Below are 21,373 nucleotides of genomic sequence, written 5' to 3' on the forward strand. Positions count from 1 at the left end.
CCAAACACTAAAGATTAAAAATACAGAATAAATACAGAAATAATACAGAAAAAATGCAGAATTTTAGGCAGATGCCAAATCTATAAGGGGTTAAGGAAGTTAAGTTTAAGATACTTTGTTGCATGACCCTAATCTTGAAGTTGAGATGATAAATAATGATGATAATAAAGATAATAGCTAATATTGCACCCTTTTATGTGCCAGGAACCATTCAAAACATTTTTCACATTTCATTGAATTCTTAATAGAACCTTCTAAGAAAATACTATTATTTTCATTTTATAGATGAAACTGGCACAATAAAATTAATTAACTTGCCCAAGGACACAAAGTTAATAAATGGCAGAGCTAAGCAGGCCACATTTTTCACCACTATGATATATTGATTAGGGCAAAGAAACATGCCTTTTATGGAATCACAGAGGTTTAGAGTTTAAGGAAACATTAGAAGTAATTTGAACAATTAGAAGTAATTAGTAATTTGAACAATTAAAGGAGAGGAAACCTTTAGAGATGTTAAGTGACTTATCCCAAGTCACACCAATTTTAATAGCAGAATTGGAACCAAAAGCCCGCTATTCCTGTATTTCTGCCTGCTACTCATTCTCATATACACATGCTTTCCACAATATTCTGTCATAGATACACGGATAGCTAAATTTGGGGTCTTATTCTAATGTTCCTCTACGTTGCGTAAGTTCCTTTATTAGTTCTTTTGACTTTCACTGTATAACTGAAGGCACATTACTACAGACACGTTTTTTAATTAGAAAAAGTAGATTTTTTTCTGCTTTGAACGCATCTGTTCATCCATCTGCTAGATGAGACAGCTGCCTGTACTTTCTCTTCTCCTTTTCCTGTTCCCAGATAGACAACTTGATTTGGAGCATTGAAGATAGTTTAGCAAAATACCAAAGAGATTAGCAAAGTGTACTGTGTTAGACTTAGCTAGTAGTAATCTTGAATGTATCTTATCTCAAAGGCTTGAAAATGCTATAACCTAATTCTAGATGAATTCTTTTTTTTTCTTCAAGTTTTTATTTAAATTCAAGTTAGTTAATACAGTGTAGTATTGGTTTCAGGAGTAGAATTTAGTGATTCATCACTTACATATAACATCCAGTGCTCATCACAAGTGCCCTTCTTTTTTTTTACTTAAAAAAAATTTTTTTTTAATGTTTATTTCTTTTTGAGAGACAGAGACAGTGTGAGCAGGGGAGGGGAAGAGAGAGGGAGGCACAGAATCTGAAGAAGGCTCCAGGCTCTGAGCTGTTAGCACAGAGCCTGAGGCAGGGCCTGAACTCTCGAACCATGAGATCATGACCTGAGCCAAAGTCAGACACTTAACTGAGCCACTCAGGAACCCCCACAAGTGCCCTTCTTAATGCCCATCACCCATTCAGCCTATCCCCCGCCCACCTCCCCCCCACCATCAACCCTCAGTTTGTTCTCCATAGTTAAGAGTCTCTTATGGTTTGCCTCCCTCTCTGGTTTTATATTATTTAATTTTTCCTTCCCTTCCCCTGTGTTCATCTGTTTTGTTTCTTACATTCCACATATAAGTAGAGTCATATGGTAGATGCATTCTAATCCCTTACTAAGTGTTCTCCTTTGATTGTTTTGACTGGATAAATTGAAAGAAGGGATTAAGACAGTATCACATAGTTTTCATCTTGTAAATCTGGCTGGCAGTGGCTTTCTGGAGCTAAGTGTTAAAGAATTCTGATGCAGTTTTTGAGTTCACTGGAAGTTCTGTAATTGGTTAAACCCTGTCCACCACTGAGTACAGGAATAGGTGGTGGCAATACATGCAGAGCTTATCACTGATCAGGTTGGGGTAGGGCCATCCACACTCCAGAAAAGAACAAATTCCTCTGGCTGACTGTGCTATGGAAGGAGAGAGAGGCAGAGATTAGGAAGTGATTACAGTGGCATCTGGGTAGCTCAGTCATTTGAGCATTCCACCCCTGCTTTCAGCTCAGATCATCATCCTGGGGTCGTGGGATCAAGCACCACACTGGGCTCAGCACTGAGTATGCAGCCTTCTTACTATTCTCTCTCTCTCTCTCTCTCTCTCTCTCTCTCTCCCTCCCTCTCCCTCTCCCTCTCCCTCTCCCTCTCCCTCTCCCTCTCCCTCTCCCTCTCTCCCTCTCTCTCCCTCTCCCTCTCCCTCTCCCTCTCCCTCTCTCCCTCCCTCCCTCCCTCCTTCTCTCTCCCCCTCCCCCTCTCTCCCTCCCTCTCCCTCCCTCCCCCTCCCTCCCTCTGCTCCTTTCCCAGGCTCTCTCACTCTGTCTCTAAAATAAAATTTGAAAAAAGGAAGTGATAGTTACAAGCAGTAAAACAATACTTCTCAGCTCCTTTAATATCAAGAAGCTAGTTTCTCCACAGTCCTTTATCTACAACTTCTGAAATCTACAAAGTTCTGAAAATTGGAAAGATGTTGTATAACTCACTTGGTGGCAAAACCGAATTTTAATTCAAGTTGAGGCTTGAATTTATCCTACTTTATGTTAATATTCATATACTTAGCTATAGAATATCAATGTGGTAGATGATGGGGTGGTACCCGCTGGGAATGTTACATACACAGTTTATGCATTATATTAGCTATCTAAAACTTTTTAAATTCAAAATTCCAGAATACATCTAACTTTAAATGTTTCAAATAAGATTATGAACCTGTTTTGGCTCATCTGTATATTCAGTAAAATCAGGGCTAAATAATAAAACTCTAAAATAGAAAACAAGACAAAATAATTACTTGGTTTATAAAATGGTAAATTTTCAAGAAATAGTATACTAGTATAGTATAGTAGTTAGAAGCTTGGGAATTGAAGCTAGACTTCCTGGGTTCAGAGTCTGGAGTTCCCTTACTTACTAGTCGTATGATCTTAGGAAAGTTCTATAATTTCTCTGTACCCCATGTTGCCCATCTGAAAAAAAAGAGATAAGAGTAACTACCTCACAGATGTTGTGGGGTTTAAGTGAGTAATTTCATCTAAAGCACTTAGAATAATGTTGGGGCACCTGGGTGGCTCAGTTGGTTAAGCGTCCGACTTTGGCTCAGGTCATGATCTCATGGCTCACAGATTCGAGCCTCACATTGGGCTTTGTGCTGACAGCTTGGAGCCTGGAGCCTACTTTGGATTCTATGTCTCCCTCTCTCTCTCTCTGCCCCTCCAACCCCCCCTCAAAAATAAAAATAAACATTTAAAAAATAATAAAGCATTTAGGATAATGTTTAACATGTAGTAAGTGTTCAGTTGGTGGTGGTGGCACACATTTAATTAATCTACCATATTAAAAGCTTAATGAAATAAAATACTCAAAGCCAAACCGTAACTCTAAAGAGAAATCAAGTTCTGTTTGCTTTTTTTAATAGGAAACTGATGACTATAGATATTTTGATCCCAAAATGCTACGGGGCAATGACAGGTAAGCAGCTCTTGACTTGTGTAATTTGTTTATAGGTTTCCCCACCCCACCGAGAATGGAAAAATTGATTTTTCGTTACAAATCAATAATTGCTTATTAAATATTCAAACTATATAGAAAACTGGTAAGTGAACAGTATGTATAATCTCATTACCTAGAGATAATCATTGCTAATTGTACTTAACATTTTGGTTCTTTTCCTTTCAAGTATATACACTCACACACCAAAAACATACATTATATTTTAGTTGTTTTGGTTTTTCTTAATGACGAGATGGCAGTATTACAAAGTGTGTGGGAAGGGGAATATGAATAGTATGTTTTTAAATGAATATTCTTACTGAACCGAAGCAAAGGTGGGAACTTTATGTTGAATACCCAGTTGTTGGATTTTTTTGTTTTGTTTTTTATATGGTCCATAAAATCCAGGCCCTATGGATTGTTATAAATATTTTATGGCAATGAAATACTCCACAAGTAATTTCTCTTATTTTGTAACAAACTTGGTATGGAAAGTACTTGTTTACTTCATTATGGATATTATTTTTCAAGGTTTAATTCATGGTAGTTTGAAAAATAGCCTACAAGACATAGAGAAAGAATAGAATTAGGAGAAGAAAAAACCTTCTTAGGATGATCTTTAACACCAAAATTTGGGTGAAACTGGTTTCTTGCCTACATCTTATGTTTGGGATCTTTAGAACTATGTTTCTGCTTTATCCCAAGCTTTTGCATCTTTGTAAGATAGAATTGATAATCTAATCACTAGATAGATGATGATTAGATTGTTTTGGTAACTTAAAAGGTTCTTTCCAGAAATATTACCAGAGTTGCAAAAGCAGCAGCTAATAACACTGGCAAAAGAATTTAACAAAATAAATTACCAGAGAGAGAGAGAATGAGAAGTGACAGCTAATAGGTATGGGGCTTCTTTTGGAGGTGATAAAAATGTTCTGAAATTAGACAATGGCGAAGATTGTACAATTCTGTAAATAGACTAAAAACCACTGATTTGTACACTTTGAAATGGTAGATTTACAACTCTTTTCCTATCTTGATACTCTCCAGTTCACAGCTTACATTTTAGTCTTCCTTGTATTTGCATATGGCTAACAGGTAGATATGTTTTGCTTCTTAAAAAATTACTGAGAAATACCTTAATTCTCCCTGTAGTTTATGCATAATAATGAGTATTAGCATTGATAAGACAGAGGAATTCAGTTTCATTTTTAATAGATTCAGCCTTCGGAGCTATTCTGTCACAATTAATCTTGGTTATTAATAACTAGTAATACTGTGCTATTTAGGTCTCACCTCCTTATTCCATCCATGTCTACTCTCAGAGGAACTTAAAACACTCCAGAAGGAAGTTAAACACTGATGAGGTGTTTCAATCAGGTGGACTTTTTTATGGAATAAAAGGTGGCCCTTTTTATGGAATATTCAGACAGGCCATAGAAATGAGGAAAAGATGATAGAGCTGTGGAATCAGCCTTTAAATAATTAAGGAAGGGATAATAGCTCTCTCCTCTTGGTTGACATTTTCAAAAATCTAAGCTCTTTTTATAGCCTGTTTTAGCACTGAAAACATATATCTGACTCACAAAAGCTTTGAAAAATACCTTTATTATAAGATATCTTAGCACCAAATAAGTTTTTTTAAAACATAAATACAGAAATAGTGCTTAATATATATAATGATACATAGTGGTATACATAAATACAAAGAAATGAGCTACAGCAAAATGGAAATACCTCCTCCCATATCCCCTCTAAATTGTTATCCTTCCCCCACATGTGTTGACATAGTTTTTTCACAAATGTAGATACTGACAAACTATGAAATTATGTTGAGTATCGTAAAATTTTATGTAATTTACCACTAAAATAGGTACTTTATCAACTTACCTTATACCCAGATTTTATTCCTTATGAGAGCTGCTGCTCAGTGTTGACTTCTCCCTTTCAGTTTTCTCCTAGAATTTTTTTTTTATTTATTTTGAGATGGACAGAGAGAATCCCAAGTGGGCTGTGCACTGACAGTGGGAATCCCAATGTGAGGCTCAAACTGACGAACCATGAGATCATGACCTGAACCAAAACCAAGAGTCGGTCACTTTACCGACTGAGGCTCCCAGGTGCCCCTAGAATTTTATTTTAAAGCTAACAGATTGCCCTACTCCCTTTTAGATACTGACACATACACTTCTTCTAGCATATTCTTCTGCATTCATTTTAAAGTTAACAGATTGCCCTACCCCCTTTTAGATACTGACACATAGACTTCCAGCATATTCTTCCTCATTCACTATTTGGATACACAAAACTAAGGACAAGCCTCAAAGAAAGCGAAGGAGGAAGGATTGTAAATACATTTTTATATTTAGTGTGTGTGTACATGCATGTATTTCCATATGTCTTTCATCTGTAATGAAAGCCTCAGGTGAAATTTTCAGTATCATTTTTCTTTGTTACAGCTCAGTTCCAAGGAACAAAAATCCATTCCAAGAGGTAAGTTCTATATAAAAATTCTCTGCCTCTAAAAAGGAAGGAAGATGACCAGTTTGAACCATTATTTTCATCTTAAACATGGCTTTATTACAGTTACTTTCCGGTAATCTTGATACATCCAATTCTGTGTACCCAAGATTCTTTTTAAAAAATTATTAGTAACTATGTTTTTCTGATGCATGAAACTACTTAAAAGAGTTTAAGCTTAGTAATAACTGACACAGTCAGTGGACATTTGGGCTGTTTCCCATAGTTTGGCTATTGTAGATAATGCTGCTGTAAACATTGGGGTTCATGTATCCCTCTGAATTAGTGTTTTTGTATTCTGTGGGTAAACTCTTAGTGGTGTAATTGCTCAGGGATCATAAGGTAGTTATTTTTTTAACTTTTTGAAGAACCTTTTCCAGACTGGCTGTACCAGTTTGCATTCCCACCATGTATGAGGGTTCCCTTTTCTCCACATCCTCACCAATACTTGTTGTTTGTGTCGTTGATTTTAGCCACTCTGACAGGTGTAAAGTGATAGCTCATTGTAGTTTTGATTTGTATTTCCCTGATGATGAGTGATGTGGAACATCTTTCATGTAAGTGTCCATTGACTGATGATAAAAAAGATGTGAGATAAAGATACATGTGTACACACACACACACACACACACACACACACTGAAATATTAGCCATTAAAAAGAGTGAGATCTTGCCATTTGCAATGACATGGATGGAGCTAGAGATTATTATGCGAGGTGAAATAAGTCAGTCTGAAAAAGACAAATATGATCTGATTTCACTCATATGTGGAATTTAACAAACAAAACAGATGAACACAGGGAAAAGAGGCACAGAGAGGCAAACCAAGCAACAGACTCTAACTATAAAGAACAAACAGATGATTACCAGAGGGGAGGAAGGTGGGGGGATCGGTGAAATAGGTGATGGGGATTAAGGAGAGCACTTGCTGTGATGACCACTGGGTGATGTTTGGAAGTGTTGAATCTCTGTATTGTACACCTGAACTTAATATTACACTGTATGTTAACTGGAATTTAAATAAAAAGTAAAAAAGCTGATACAAAATTAACAATTCACAGAAAAAGGAGTCTAAGACTGTGGTAAAAGTTTTATATGCATAGAACTTGCTTCTAAAATTGGATTCCAAATTTGTGAAGATACTGTGACTGTGCTTTCATTTGAAATACAATAAGCTTCTCAATAAAAATACAGTGAAGAACATATATTGGAGATTATGTAAATGCTAATTTTGTTTTTCCTACCTACAGTAAATAACCTCAAATTCTAAAAAGCCTTCTAGAGAAAGCCCTTTAGATTTATTTGCTATTACTTAATTGTATGAAGAATGAAGTCAGTTTTTTTCTATACTTTTTGGAAACACATTTTTTTTTTAATTGAAGTAGCATCAGGTACTTAGGATGTGACCTTTTGCTAGCTTCTATTTTTTTTACCTAAGTTGTGGAATATGCTCCAAACTAAAAGCCATGTTGCTTGAAAGTTAAAATACTGATTTTTTCAACTTACCTGTTTCTTTTTCTGTTTGCATTTTAGGCAATTGTTTTTGTGGTGGGAGGAGGCAACTACATTGAATATCAAAATCTTGTTGACTATATAAAGGTACGTGTTGGCCTTTTAATTCCTTAAGCATTTGGTATTTCACAGTTCCGTGTCTTTAAAATGCTAGCATTGTCTGGTGGCTCTTTTGATTCTCAACCCTTTTTCTAGAGGTAGTTTAAAAGTCCTTATATATATGGAAAAATGCCCATATGCTCATTGTTTTCCTATTCCTATCATGTTTCTGGCCTAAAATTATACTTGATCTGGAAAATAATGTATCTTACTGATGTACTTGGCAGCTCTCTATCCTAATTTGACTTTACATGTTTAGAGACTTTAAGTAAGCTCCTCTCCCAAAAAGTCTACCTTAGTGAAATGATTTAGCAAACCCACTTCCCCGAATAGTAAGCACTTTGCCCCCATCCTGTTGACTTAAATCAGCTACACACTTGGAATGTCTGCTTTTTCAGCAAACAGGAGGTAGCAAATTAGCAGTAGAGTGCTAGTCAAAGCCGACAGGAGCAGCAGGGACTAACAGACAACTAAGCAAAAGGATATGAAGAGCAAAAATGCCATTTAAAATGTAGGGGCAATAGAATTATCAGTTGTTGGAATGACATTTTGTAATCTTCATTTATTTGCTTAACATTAAGTAATGATCATTCCTTATGTTCTATGTTATGTAAGACTTTAAAAAGGTGGAGATTTTGGTACAAGAGGAAAAAAAAGTCACAGATCTTTAAAACTATCAGGCACAATTCCTGGGATCCTATTTCAGTTGCAGAGTACATACTTCAGAGTGTGAACCACCAAGATCTACGTAAGATGCTGTGGTCTCGGGGGAACATCCATCTTGTACAAGGAGAGGTCTTTGATACCCTCCTCTGGTCATATAGTCAAAACCAGGCTGCATGAGCAGGCTCAAAAGCAGTAAACCAAGGAAACATAACAGGAACCAGGTGCAGACCATTAATCTGTACTATTTCTATAAACAGTGCTGACAAACTAGTTCAAGTTGTCCCCTAATCTATCTGTGACCCTTGCAAGGGACTATATTAATCACTAGTTGATCTATTTCATTTAGGTTTGGCAAAGGGTTAGCAATATGAGTGTTCCAGGTGTTCCCAGGGATAAACAAAGGGCTGCAACAGACCAGCTGAAATTAGTCCGTACTTCTATATTCCACACACCCCAGTCCTGGTTAAGCTTTCTTAATTAGACTTGTCAGCATTCTTCTTTCTGCATCTTTTTTTTAACATTTATAGAACAGAAAAACAAGAAGGATAAACATCAAAATATTAATCATTAGTGGAGTAGAGTGGCAGAAATGCAGGTATAACTTTAAAGAAACATTACAGTCTGCCAAATACCGCAGACTTGTTTTTATTCATGTATAAGCTTCACAACTTACCTCTTTCTACTATAGAAATTTTAATTTTGTGAAATGTATTAATAAGTTGATGCTGTGTAACAGTTATCAACTAAGTGTAGTTTTTTGATCAGTTGCTTTCATCAGAAGAACATCAGACTGTCAGTGATAGGTATGTAAGCCCTTTATCTTTTACTTGGTCTCAGTTTCCTAAGTATTTTTCCTTGATTATTATTCCGCACCCACAAAAACGTGGTGTGGAGGCAGTAGGACACAGGCTACTATGACTAGTCAGGCATGCAGAAGACATTTTAAGTTCCTGTATCCAAGCACTTTTCTTAACAGATCATCACTTAGGTTAATAGTTATACACTGGTCTTTGGCTCTGCTGTTGAACGAATTATTTTGTATGCATTTTAGTGGAAATAGTATCCTAATTTTGCCTCCCCAGAGGGATCTTCTAGAATGTACAGAACCTGTAAAAGAAAAAGGAGGATTAGAATTATTCAGAGGATTTATCCCCTAGATGTTATTGGGGTCATCACGACATGAGTACCTGCAGATTAAATCATTCTTTAAACTCCTGGAAACCATCTTGGACCTTCAGCTTCAAATGAAGGAGGCAATTTCTGCAGGCCTTGTGGGCATGTGTAAATATAGCTCAGAGTGTTATTCTCTTGCTCTTGGCCTCTTACAAGGTACAGAGATAATGTTAGCTTTCTTCTTTTGTATTATTCATTTATTGGCTCCTTTTTTTACCCAGAATTTGGCCCCTGATTTAGAAGACTGTCAGATTTAGCAAAGATGACTGATCACTAGAGCTGGCAGCAGTATGAGACTGGCCAGTGCTCTCCCCTTTGTCCATTCCCAGAGATGTCCATTCCCAGTGAAGTAGGGGTGGATAAGTGCACGCTTATAGGACTCTCTGGTCCTCCCATTAATCCCAGTTTAGACAGGTGGAAATAGAAACAGCCCTTTACATCACTCCTCAAATTAGAGGTATTGTTTTGGTGTCATGTTTGCAATTGATCCATGTCCCTGAACTACAGGATCAGGTAGAGAAAAAAATTTTTTAGAAATGCAGAATAAATTTTTGTCAGTTCCTGTGTTATTACCTCTCTTCATCTCTCCCTTACTTCCCCTGCAGTATCTCAACAATCTATCCACTGTTGATTTCCCCCTTTAATTACATGCCTGTCATATTTTAACACACATTCCATCATACAAGCCACAGAAAGAGATGTGCCCAATTTAGAAAATAAGTTTTTCCAAATGTTCCAATTTTCAGTCCATCTACTTTGTGTTTGGTAAAGTACATAAGTCAGTCTATTGTATATGAGGCTTCTTAGCACACTTGTTGAACTGCACCTGCAGCAACATGGGTTTCTTTATCAAATGATATATAAAAAGGGACTCTAAATTGAAACAGTTTCTGCTGAGGACTCTAATAGAGTGTTAAAGGTGTTTGCTTCAGTAACCAGATGTATAGATCCAAAATCAGTGTCTATTCTGGATGAAACCTGCTACTGTCCACCTGGAACCATAGGTCATAGTCCAGTGTTATTCTGTGTAAATAGTATGTTTTCATTTCATATCTTAGGTATATACCTAGGAGTGGAATATCATGGGTCATCATAACTTTAATGATTAACTATTTAAGGAATTGCTAGACTGTTTACCAAACTGATTGGACCATCCTGCATTTGCACCATTGGTATATGAGGGTTCTGATATCTCCGTATTATCGCCAGCACTTGTTATCTGACTTTTTGATTCTGACTATGCTAGTGGAGTGGGATAGTAACTCATTGTGGTTTTGATTTGCATTTCTCTGATGACTTAAGACATCAAGTTTATTTTCATGTGCTCATTGGCCATTTGTGTATCTTTGGAGAAAGATACATTCAAATCCTTTGCTCTCATTTTTAAAATTTGAGTTATTTTGCCTTTGTATTATTGAGGGGTTTGGGTTTTGTTTTTCTTTTTAGGGAGAGAGAGAGTACAAGCAGTGAAGAGGGAGAGAGACCGAAGAGAATCTCAGGCAGGCTTCATGCTCATTGCAGAGCCCTAAATGGGGCTTGATCCCATGACCCTGGGATCATGACCTGAGCTGAAATCAAGAGTCAGACACTTAACCGTCTGAGCCACCCCAGTGCCCCTTATTACTGAGTGTTAAGAGTACTTTATATAATGGTCTGTGATCAATTCTGAGTTAATTTTGCATATATTATGAAGTAAGGCCCAGCTTTCTTCTTTTGTATGTGGCAGTCCAGGTTGTCCCAGCACCATTTATTGAAAAGACTTTTTTGTTTTTCCCTATTGAATAGACTTGGCAGCCTTGTTGAAAATAAGCTGACCATACATGTATGGGTTGATTTCTGGACTTTCAGTTCTGTTTCATTGATCCATAGATCTATCCTTGAGCCGGTACGATGCTCTGTAGATTACCATTGCACTGTAGTAAATTTCATACTCCAGACATGTGAGTCTTTCTACTTTATCCTTCTTTTTCAAGATTGTTTTTGATTTCCTGGATGCCTTACACTTTGTAGGAATTTTAGAATCAACTTGTCAGTGTTAGTCAGGATTCTGACAGGAATTGCATTGAATCTGTACATCAGTTTGCAAAGTCTTTTCATCTTAACAGTGTTAATTAAGTCTTCTGATCCATGACATGGGATTTTGTTCTCTTTGTGTGGATCTTCTTTATTTTTATAATTTTTTGTTTGTTTTTGTTGGTTTCAGAACATAAGCTTTTCAGTTTTCATTAAATTTATTTCTATGTATTTTTATGCTATTATGAACAGATTTTTTTTTTTTTTAAGTTTATTTATTTTGGGAGTGAGCGAGTGAGCACACACTGAGTAGGGGATGGGGAGAGAGAGAATCCCAAGCAGGCTTCTTACTGTCAGCACAGAGCCCAACATGGGCCCCAAACCCAATGAACCTTGAGATCATGACCTGCGCCTAAATCAAGAGTCAGATGCTTAATCAACTGAGCCATCCAGGCGCTCCTGAAGTTTTTTTCTTAATTTCATTTTTGGATTACTCATTGCAATCCAATAAAAATGAGTTTTTGTGAATTGATCTTGTGTCCTACAACCCCAGTAAACTCATTTCTTAACTGTTACGGGTTTTTATTTTTTAGTATTTTTAGAACTTTCTGTGTAGGAGATCATGTTATCTGTGAATAGAATTAGTTGAACTTCTTCCTTAGCCTATCTGGAATGGTTTTTCCTTTTTCTTGCCTAACCACTCTGTCTAGAATCTCCAATACAATGTTGAATTGAATAGATAAGTAGCAGACCTCCTTATCTTCTTCCTGATCTTAGGGTCAAAGCATCTAGTCTTTCACCATTAAGGATAATGTTAACTATGAGGTTTTCATGGCTTCCCTTTAAAGCCATTACAGTTTAGTAGCTACTAAGCCACCCAGTGTAATTATTCTCAAAGTTCTTTTTTTTTTTTTTTTTTTAATCTTATTTAGTGTTAATGTTTCCTTTGTTGTGAATTCAGGAAGAACTGGGCTAGGTCTAGGTCTTTGACATTAGAAACCCATATCAGTACAACTGTGTAGTATGAAACAAAACTTATGGCTATGGCTACAAGAGTGGAGAATTATCTGACTTGGCCTTTGAGTCATACCGGTTCACACTGGGCCAGTTTTGTTGGGAAGGCAAAGAAAATACTACAGTAATTCAAACTGATCAAGTTAGCAATGATGTTAATCTAGCTCATAATGTAACTGCTATTTGGTATAACAGTGATGTATTTGATAAAATTAATTTTAAAACACTCAGTAATATTAATGAGGATGCCTGATCATGCCAGTTTTATTCAAAATAGTATTAGAAGTTCTAGCCATAACAATTAGGCAAGAATAAGAAAAGGCATCCAAATTAGAAAACTATTTGCAGATGACCTATAGAGAAAACTCTAAAGATTATCAAAAACTGTCAGAACTAATAAATTCAGTCAAGTTTCAGGACACAAAAATAATACCCAAAAATCTGTTGTGTTTCTATACACTAATAAACTAACAGAGAAGTAAAAAAAAAAAAAAAAAAAAAAAAAATCATTTACAATCATGTTAAAAAAATAAAACCTGGGAGTAAGTTTAATGAAGAAGCTGAAAGACCTGTGCAGCGAAAACTACAAGCCATTGGTGAAAGAAATTGAAGACACAAATAGGTGTTCTGTGTTTCATGGATTGAAAGAGTCAATATTGTTGAAATACCCATATTCCTCATAGCAATCTACAGGTTCATTACAATCCCTGTCAAAATTCCAAGGGCATTTTCACAGAAATAGAACAAACAATCTTGAACTTGTATAGAGCCACAAAAGACCCTTAATAGCCAAAACAATCTTGAGAAAGAACAAAGCTGGAGGAATTACACTGCCTAATTTCAAACTATAGTACAAAGCTACGGTAATTAAAACAGTGGAAGAGAATTGACAGAACAGAAATAAACCCATGCGGTATATGGTTCATTAACTTAAAACAAAGATGTCAAGAATATACAATGGGGAAAGGACAGTCTCTTCATTAAATGGTGCTGGGCAAACTAGACAGCCATATGCAAAAGAATAAAATTCAACCACTATTTTACACTAGATACAAAAGTTAACGCAAAATGGATTAAAGAATTAAACCTAAGACCCCAAATCTTAAAACTCCTAGAAGAAAACAAGCCATAAACTCCTTGACTGACATAGGTATGGGCAGCGATTTTTTTTTTTTAATCTCACACCAAAAGCCAAAGCAACAAAAACAAAAATAAATGAGACTACATCATAGTAAAAGCTTCTGCACAGCAACAGGAACCATCAACAAAATGAAAAGGCAATATACTGAGTGGGAAATATATTTGTAAATAATGTATCTGGCAGGGGGTTAATATCCAAAATATACAAAGAACTTACACAATTCAACACCAAAAAAATTAATAATAATCCAATTTAAAAATAGGCAGAGGACCTAAATAGACATTTTCCCCAAAGAGACACAGATGGCCAACAGACACGTGAAAAGATGCTCATCATCATTAATCATCAGGGAAATGCAAATCAAAACCACAGTAAGACTCACCTCACACCTGCTAGAATGGCCATTATCAAAAAGAACAAGAAATAACAAGTGTTGGCAATGATGTGGAGAAAAGGGAATACTCATGCACTGTTGGTGGTAATGTAAATTGGTGCAGCTACTGTGGAAAAGAGTATGCAGATTCCTCAAAGAAGTAAAAATAGAATTACCATATAATCCAGCAATTCCACTTCTAAGTATTTTTGTGAAGAAAAAAAACACTAACTGGAAAAGATATCTGCACCCTCAGTCATTGCAGCATTGTTTACAATAGCCAAGATATAGAAGCAACCTAAGTATCCACTGACAGATGAATGGTAAAGAAATTATGCACACAGGCATGCATGCACACTGAAGTATTCAGCCATAGAAAAGAATGAAGTCTTGGTATCTGTGACAAACATGGATGGACCGTGAGGGCATTATTCTAAGTGAAATAAGAGAAAGACAAATCCTGTATGGTTTCTCTTTTATGTGGACTCATTTAAAAAAAAAAAAAAAACCCTCTCAGATACAAAGAACAGACTGGTGGTTGCCAAGAAGTAAGTGGGAGAAATGGATGAAGGGGATGAAAAGGTTAAGAAAAAAAAAAAAAAATGAAATGTACTCTTAAGCAAAGACTACACTTTGAAAAATACAAGAAAATTGAGGCACCTCGGTGGCTCAGTCAGTTAAGTGTCCCAACTCTTCAGCTCAGGTCATGATCTCACGGTTCATGAGATTGTCAGTGACAGCACAGAGCCTGCTGAGGATTCTCTCTCTACCTGTCTCTCACATTAAATAAATAAACTTAAAAAAAAATGAAAATCGTTTGTGATTGAAATATAGAACATACTGGCTATACCACAACAGTGTGTATCTAAAAGATGCAATAGATAAATGACACTCTAGTGGTCTGCCAAGAATGAACGTGTTTGACAAAGGCTTTTACATCTCTCAAGAGAAGATGTACTAGGAAAAAACTCCATAGACAATTGGCCTTTTGAACGTACTAGTAGAGCCAGCTGCAAAATGAAACCAGTAGCCAGTCCTTTGTCATAGAAATAACTATCTTCTTAATTTCTTTACTTTTGAGAGCAGACATTTATGTGTGGAAACATATTTATTAAAGCATAAGTATAGTTTAGAAATTTATAATATCTGGAGTGCCTGGGTGGCTCAGTCAGTTAAGCATCTGATTCTGCATTTTGGCTCTGGTCACGATCTCACAGGTTCTTGAGTTCAAGCCCCCATCAGACTCTGCACTGTCTGTGTGGAGCCTGCTTAGGATCCTCTCTCATTCTGTCTCTGCTCCTGCCCTGCTCATGCTCTATCTCAAAATATATAATAAGCTTAAAAAGAAATTTATAATACCCAATTGTGCAATAACCTCTTATCAGATATTTTGAAGTTAAAAGGTACATCTCCAAAAGAAATCAAAGTTCAAACTCGAAGGTATCTGGGAACTCAGTAATTTGCATAGGTTTTCTGGAACAAATATATAAAGCACACAAAAGACTTTGAATATGTGTTCCAGTAGAGAAACCTTTTGCTTCTCTTTATAGTTACAGAAATAATATGCACTAATATTCAAAGGCAATTTGCTAATAAAACTGTGTTGACCCTAAAAATTTGGTAATAAGTAACCTAATGTATAGGTAATTTAACTTTAAGCCACCATAAGTTCTTTTGATGGAAGGTGATTGGCTAGAGAATGAAATAGATTTAGTTAATAATTGTTACATTGGATCCAGGTATTGGTACATTTCATAAAGTTCAGTTTTTAATGGAAGGAGGAAGTATCAGGTTTATGCATAATTAAGAATAAGTTTGCACTGAAATATTGGCTGCAGTGTTTAACCCTATTCCTCATTGGATGACACAGAAAATTAGTGTTTTGGTGTTAATGTTAATCTGTAAATGCTGTAGAAGATACAAAAAGAAAAATTATGATGAGTGATTATTAAAGCTTGATGAAGGGTGCGGATGGGATGGTGTAGGGAGTGTGGACTAAGTACACGATTAATCTCCTTTGCTAGTTTATTTCTCTGTGAACCTTGGAAGCCATGGTGCTAACATTTCGCCAACCACGAATGAAATGTCCTAACTAGTGCTTAATGTATTCCGATGCTAGGGTCCAAGATAGACTGGGGGCAACTAACACTAGCTTGTCAGCACTGCTTAATAGAAAACATAAATATGAAAGAAATGAGGTGCAAATCACCAATGTTTTCTTGCTTCCGTTCTTTGAGCCTGGTCATGGATATGTGATCAGAGGGGTATGAAGACCCCTCCTTGGACAAGACCGAGCTTCCCTGCAACCAGAGTATCTGCACTGTAACTTGAGATTCACAAATGAAAATAAAATGTGTTCTGTGCTACTGAGATGGGATCCTAGGGCCTGTGCCTAGAATATTTGGACTCTTCTAATGTTTCCCTTTGCTTTTTTTATCCTACTATGCTGTGACCTCTACTTTTATTAATGTCTTGAGTAGATCCTGACATTATATGACCCAGTTATATGACCAATCCTGTGTAATTGTTATATGTAACAGTGAGGTATGACTTTTTGTTGTTGTTCTCAGAGATGGCCATCTAGAACATTTATTCAGCCAACCGTGTTTATTCAGCTGATACATCACAGAGAACTTTCTCTTGTATTACAAAAACATAATTATGTTTCTTGATGAATTATCATATTTGCTTTGTTATGGAATAAACTTTTCAAATTACAGAAATGAATTTTCTTTCAAGTACACAATACATATAATAATTACAGCATCAAGGACTTACAGAATTCAGTAGAAGTTTTGACTGCTGTAATTGGGTTACAGTATTCTGCCAAAATTATTAATGAATTTATTGTAAATCCTATATTGCACAAATGAGACTGCAGTGACCATTCATGCCATAGTTGTACCATATACTACTGTCAGCATAACAAAACTAGCAATGTTTTCTTCAGGTAGTACAGATCTTATGTTGGAAGAATGTTGACCTAAGATTTTATAGATAATCGTTTGTGTGAAACGTGGCAGTCACTTTATTCCATGCGATTTTAGAATAGATATGTGTATACTAAAATTCAACAACCTCTTCCCTCGCCCCCCAAAAAGATTTTGAGGGGTAACAAAAAGTCTTAATTAGGCTTAATCATTCTTCTTGGTAATATTGAAAGTATAACTTGTTACCTGTATCTGAGTTCTCTTACTTTTACAGGGGAAACAAGGCAAACACATTTTATATGGCTGCAGTGAACTTTTTAATGCTACACAGTTCATAAAACAGGTAAAGTGTACGTTGGTAGTTTGTTTCTTGTAACATACCATAACTTGGTGATGATATTTTTCAAAAGAGCAAGAGAATCATCATACTCATTTGAACCAACTGAAGCCAAAAACCATAGGAGCTATAAAAATGTAAGGTTTTAACATGGACTACTATAAAGAAAATTCTGATAAATAATTATTTCAATTGTCCCAAATCTTTGAGCGGATAAATTCAGAAAATTTAAAATTTACAACAGTGAAGTATATACCTCCTAGGTGTACATTCCTGGGTTGTGAGATGTGTTCACCTGAATAACCCAGATTCCTGTTCAAGATACAGAACCATCATACCACAAAGTTCCCCAGTCAATCCTTGCCCTTATTCAATCCCCAAGCAGGTCTTGATATTTTTCCACCATAGATTATGTAATGTATTACAATAGGCAAAACTAAATGGATTGTTTTTTCCTTGGGTGAACTAGAGGATTCTCAATTTAGTTAATTTTTTTAATGAAGCAGATGTTTATGCTGATTTTTGTTTTGATTACTTTGGGATATTAAATTCTTTAGTTTTTCTTTTTTAAAATAAGCATTTAAAGCCATAAAATTAAAAACTCTTGCCAAACACTGCTTTAGCTGCATTTCACAAATGTTAATATATTTTCATCACCATGTTTTATATATATATTTGGGGGGGGGGTTGGTTGTATATTTTTAATATACTTGGTGGGTTTTTTTTAATCTCGTGTGATTTAGAGATGTTGTTTTCAAGTGTTTAGGGGTTTCCTAAATATCTTATTGATTTCTAATTGAATTCCCTGTGGTTAAAGAACATTCTGCATATGATTTCATTGTTTCAAAATTTATTTAAATATCTTTTATGGTTTCTCTTACTGAGCACTTCGTGTGCACTTCAAAAAGAACCTGCATTATGCAGAAGTGGTAAGAAGGTTCTGTAAATTTCATTTTGGTCATGGTAGTTGACAGCATTACTTAAATCCTCTGTGTCTTTATTGATGTGTGGTTTTGTGGGGTTTTTTTGGTCTAGTTCTGTCAGGTATTGAAAGACCAGTATTAAAATCTCCAGTTATGTTTGTGGAACTGTTTCTCCCTTCAGTTCTGTCACTCTCCTTTTAGTTGTAGGTCAACTTATTGTTAAGCTCTGTTATTAGGTACATACAGATTGAGGATTGCTGTGTCTTCGTGATGAATGCACCCTTTCATTATGCAGTGTCCCTCTACATATCTGGTAATACTCTTTATCTTGAAGTCTACTTTATCTGACATTAATAAAGCCACTCTAGTCTTAAGGTTTGCAGGTTATAACTTTTCCATCTGGTTGCTTCAGCTTGCCTATGAATTCATATTTAAGGTGTTTATCTTGCAGATGGGATATAGTTGGAACCTGTTTTTTTTTTTTCAAAACCATTCTGACCATCTCTGCCTTTTAATTGGTGTCTGTTGGTCAGTTAACATCGAAGGTAATTATTGATATGATTGGGTTTAGGTTTACCATTGTACTGTTTGTATTCTACTAGTCTTCTGTTAGGCCTTCCTCCTTTCCTACCTTCCTTTGTATTACTTGAATGCTTTTTTATTTTAGCTGTATCTCTATATTATTAATTTAGCATTTGCTGTAGAGATCACAATATATACATCTTTAACTTCTCATAGAGTTAATATTGTACCACTTGCATTCAATATAGCATATGGACCCATTCCCTCAGCCTTTATTCTGTGATTGTCACATATTTTACATCTGCATATATATCATTAACCTCACAAGACAGTACACAGTGTTACCATTTGTATCTCTTCACTCATCTGTATCATAAAGAAGCCTTTCCCTTTACACAGATACGATTTTTAGTGTTCTTCATCCCTACCTTTAGTAGATTTTGATTTCCATCTGTTGACTGCAAAACTTCTTTTAACATTTACTGTAGCTCAGGTATGCTACCAGTGAATTCACTTAATTTTCTTTTATATGAAAATGTATTTCACCTTTATTCTTAAATATTTCTGCTGAATATAGAATTCTGGATTGACAGTTTTTCAGAATTTTAAAGATACTATTCCACAGTCTTCATTGTTTCTGATAGGAAGTCAATAGTATTCAGATCAATACAATTTTATATGTAATAGGTTATTTTTCTCTGGTTGCTTTCAAGATTTCCTTGTCATCTTTGGTTTTCAGCAGTTATGATGTATTTATGTATAACTTCTTGTGTATTTATCTTGGGGATCACTGAGCTTCTTGAATCTGTATGTTTATATCTTCACCAGATTTAGGGAATTTTCTGCGCTTTTTGTCAAATATTCTGTGTTCAATTTTGTCCTCTCTTTTTGGGACTCCATTCACCTGTATGTACAACATTTTATATTCTGCCACAGCTCTCTGAGGATTTGGGGTGGGGGGGGTTGTTTTGTTTTTAATTAATTTTTTTAGTAGTCTCTACACCTAATGTTGGGCTTAAATATAATTTTAAGTTGTACTATCTCCAGATTCACTCTTTGCTTTCTTATCTCTTTTCTACCATTTGAATAATGTTGTATTTACACCATCTCAAATTTTCATTTGGGTTTTTTTTTAATATAGTTTGTGTTTTTCTGGTTGGATTTTATGTCATTTCATTGTGAGCATATTTTCTATTGTTTCATTGAGGATAGTTGTTATAGCTTCTTTTAAACCCTTGTCTATTAATTACAATACATGGATTATCTATCTCAGTCTCTCCCCTTTCCCCCTAGAGAATGGGTCCAATTTTTCTGTTCTTTCATGTATTAGTTTTAGATTGTATCCTTAACATTGCTGTTTTGGAAACTGAATTCCATTTCCCTAAAGAGTGTTGATTTGGGCCTTTAGCTGGCAATTAACTTGGTAAAATTCACATGTCAAACTCTGTCTCTTGGGCAGCAGCTCACATCTTGCTTGTTAGTCCCTCTCATTTGTGCCTGGTTCAAGGTTTTTCACCATAGATATCAGAAAAGTTCATGTGCAAAATTTAGGGCTCCCACACTCTGGACCTCTCCTTTCCTGGATTTCCTCCTCACCTTCAGCGGCTTTAGTTGTCCCCATACTCTGGGTCGTTCTTGAGGTTAAGAGCCACAGAACTCAGCCAGTGCGGGTCTTTCCTTCCAAGTGTCACCTCTGTTCCCGAACCTGCCAGCTTGCAGTTGTTCTCCACTGCCTTCAGGTAGTTGGTTTTTGCATGTTGTTTAAAGTTTTAATTGCTATCCCTGGGAGAATTAGTCCAGTAGGAGTTTACCCAGCCTTCCAGAATTTGAATGCCTTTTTTCTTTTTAATGATGTTTTAGAAATATCAAATTAATTAAAATATGTGGAGAAGTAAACTGTCAGCAGTGAAGTTGTACATGAAAGTTTTATTTACATTTTCATACTGAGTTAATATTGATTTTATTCTCAGTGTTTTTGTTTTCCATTAGTTGAATTTGTACCTATAATGTTGATCCATTTTTTTTTTATTGTGACAGCATTTATTATTACTGTTCAGTTTTAAATGAATTTCAGTTGGTGGTGAATCTTGAGGAAAACTTATTCTAGATACAAATGCAATGAATGAAATAATGGAGCTTAGATGTTACCATGATTAAAGAGTACATTTTTAAGGTGTATTTCTTTTGTGACTAAAGTAAAGCTATTTTTATGTTTTGTTTTAGCTGTCACAACTTGGACAGAAATAACATAAAAGAACCTTAATATGAGAAACGACTTGGATAAATGTAAAGACAAAAGTCAAAAGAGCCAGATGTTTTCTTCTTCGTATCAGTGTCCTAACATTGAAACTTAGAGTTAATTTTTAAGGAAATTCTATACTTAATATAATGTATACTAATTAAAAGAATAAAGCATTTCAGAAATAAATTTTTAACATTGTACATTTTCTTTCCTGTTACGTTTGACAAAAGAGAAAGTACTTAGGAAAAGTTCTGCCTGAATATTAAAATATTATTATAATGGGTTTGTTATGACTGATACCAGTGAAAATTTAAGAATTATGCAAATATTATTAAAAAAATAAAAAGAGTGCCTGGGTGGCTCAGGTGCTTAAGCATCTGACGTTAGCTCAGGTGGTGATTTCACGGTTCATGAGTTTGTGTCCTGCCTCAAGTGATCACAAGACCCGCTTCTC

The 21,373-nt window shown here is 35.5% G+C and overlaps 1 protein-coding gene and 1 long non-coding RNA gene across 3 annotated transcripts in view; one reads left to right on the forward strand and one right to left on the reverse strand.

Annotated features, from left to right (window-relative positions):
* SCFD1 (sec1 family domain containing 1) overlaps positions 1-21,105 on the forward strand; it is a 115,201-nt gene extending 94,096 nt beyond the window's left edge. For both annotated transcript variants that reach the window (XM_019428052.2, XM_019428053.2), the window contains 5 exons: positions 3,383-3,435; positions 5,913-5,946; positions 7,508-7,573; positions 17,170-17,238; positions 20,901-21,105. In XM_019428052.2, coding sequence (XP_019283597.1) covers positions 3,383-3,435; positions 5,913-5,946; positions 7,508-7,573; positions 17,170-17,238; positions 20,901-20,924 — 246 coding nt within the window. In that variant the 3' untranslated portion in view covers positions 20,925-21,105. The remainder of the gene's footprint in view (positions 1-3,382; positions 3,436-5,912; positions 5,947-7,507; positions 7,574-17,169; positions 17,239-20,900) is intronic.
* Positions 1,484-5,522, reverse strand: LOC109254286 (uncharacterized). The gene is made up of 3 exons (XR_002074740.2): positions 5,344-5,522; positions 2,879-2,933; positions 1,484-1,887 (listed from the first exon to the last, which is right to left on the reverse strand). It is a non-coding gene; the product is annotated as an uncharacterized LOC109254286 (long non-coding RNA).
* Positions 21,106-21,373: the final 268 nt, after the last annotated feature.

The sequence above is a fragment of the Panthera pardus genome, unplaced genomic scaffold, assembly GCF_024362965.1.
Source record: "Panthera pardus isolate Hobbes unplaced genomic scaffold, ASM2436296v1 HiC_scaffold_24, whole genome shotgun sequence".
NCBI lineage: Eukaryota > Metazoa > Chordata > Mammalia > Carnivora > Felidae > Panthera > Panthera pardus.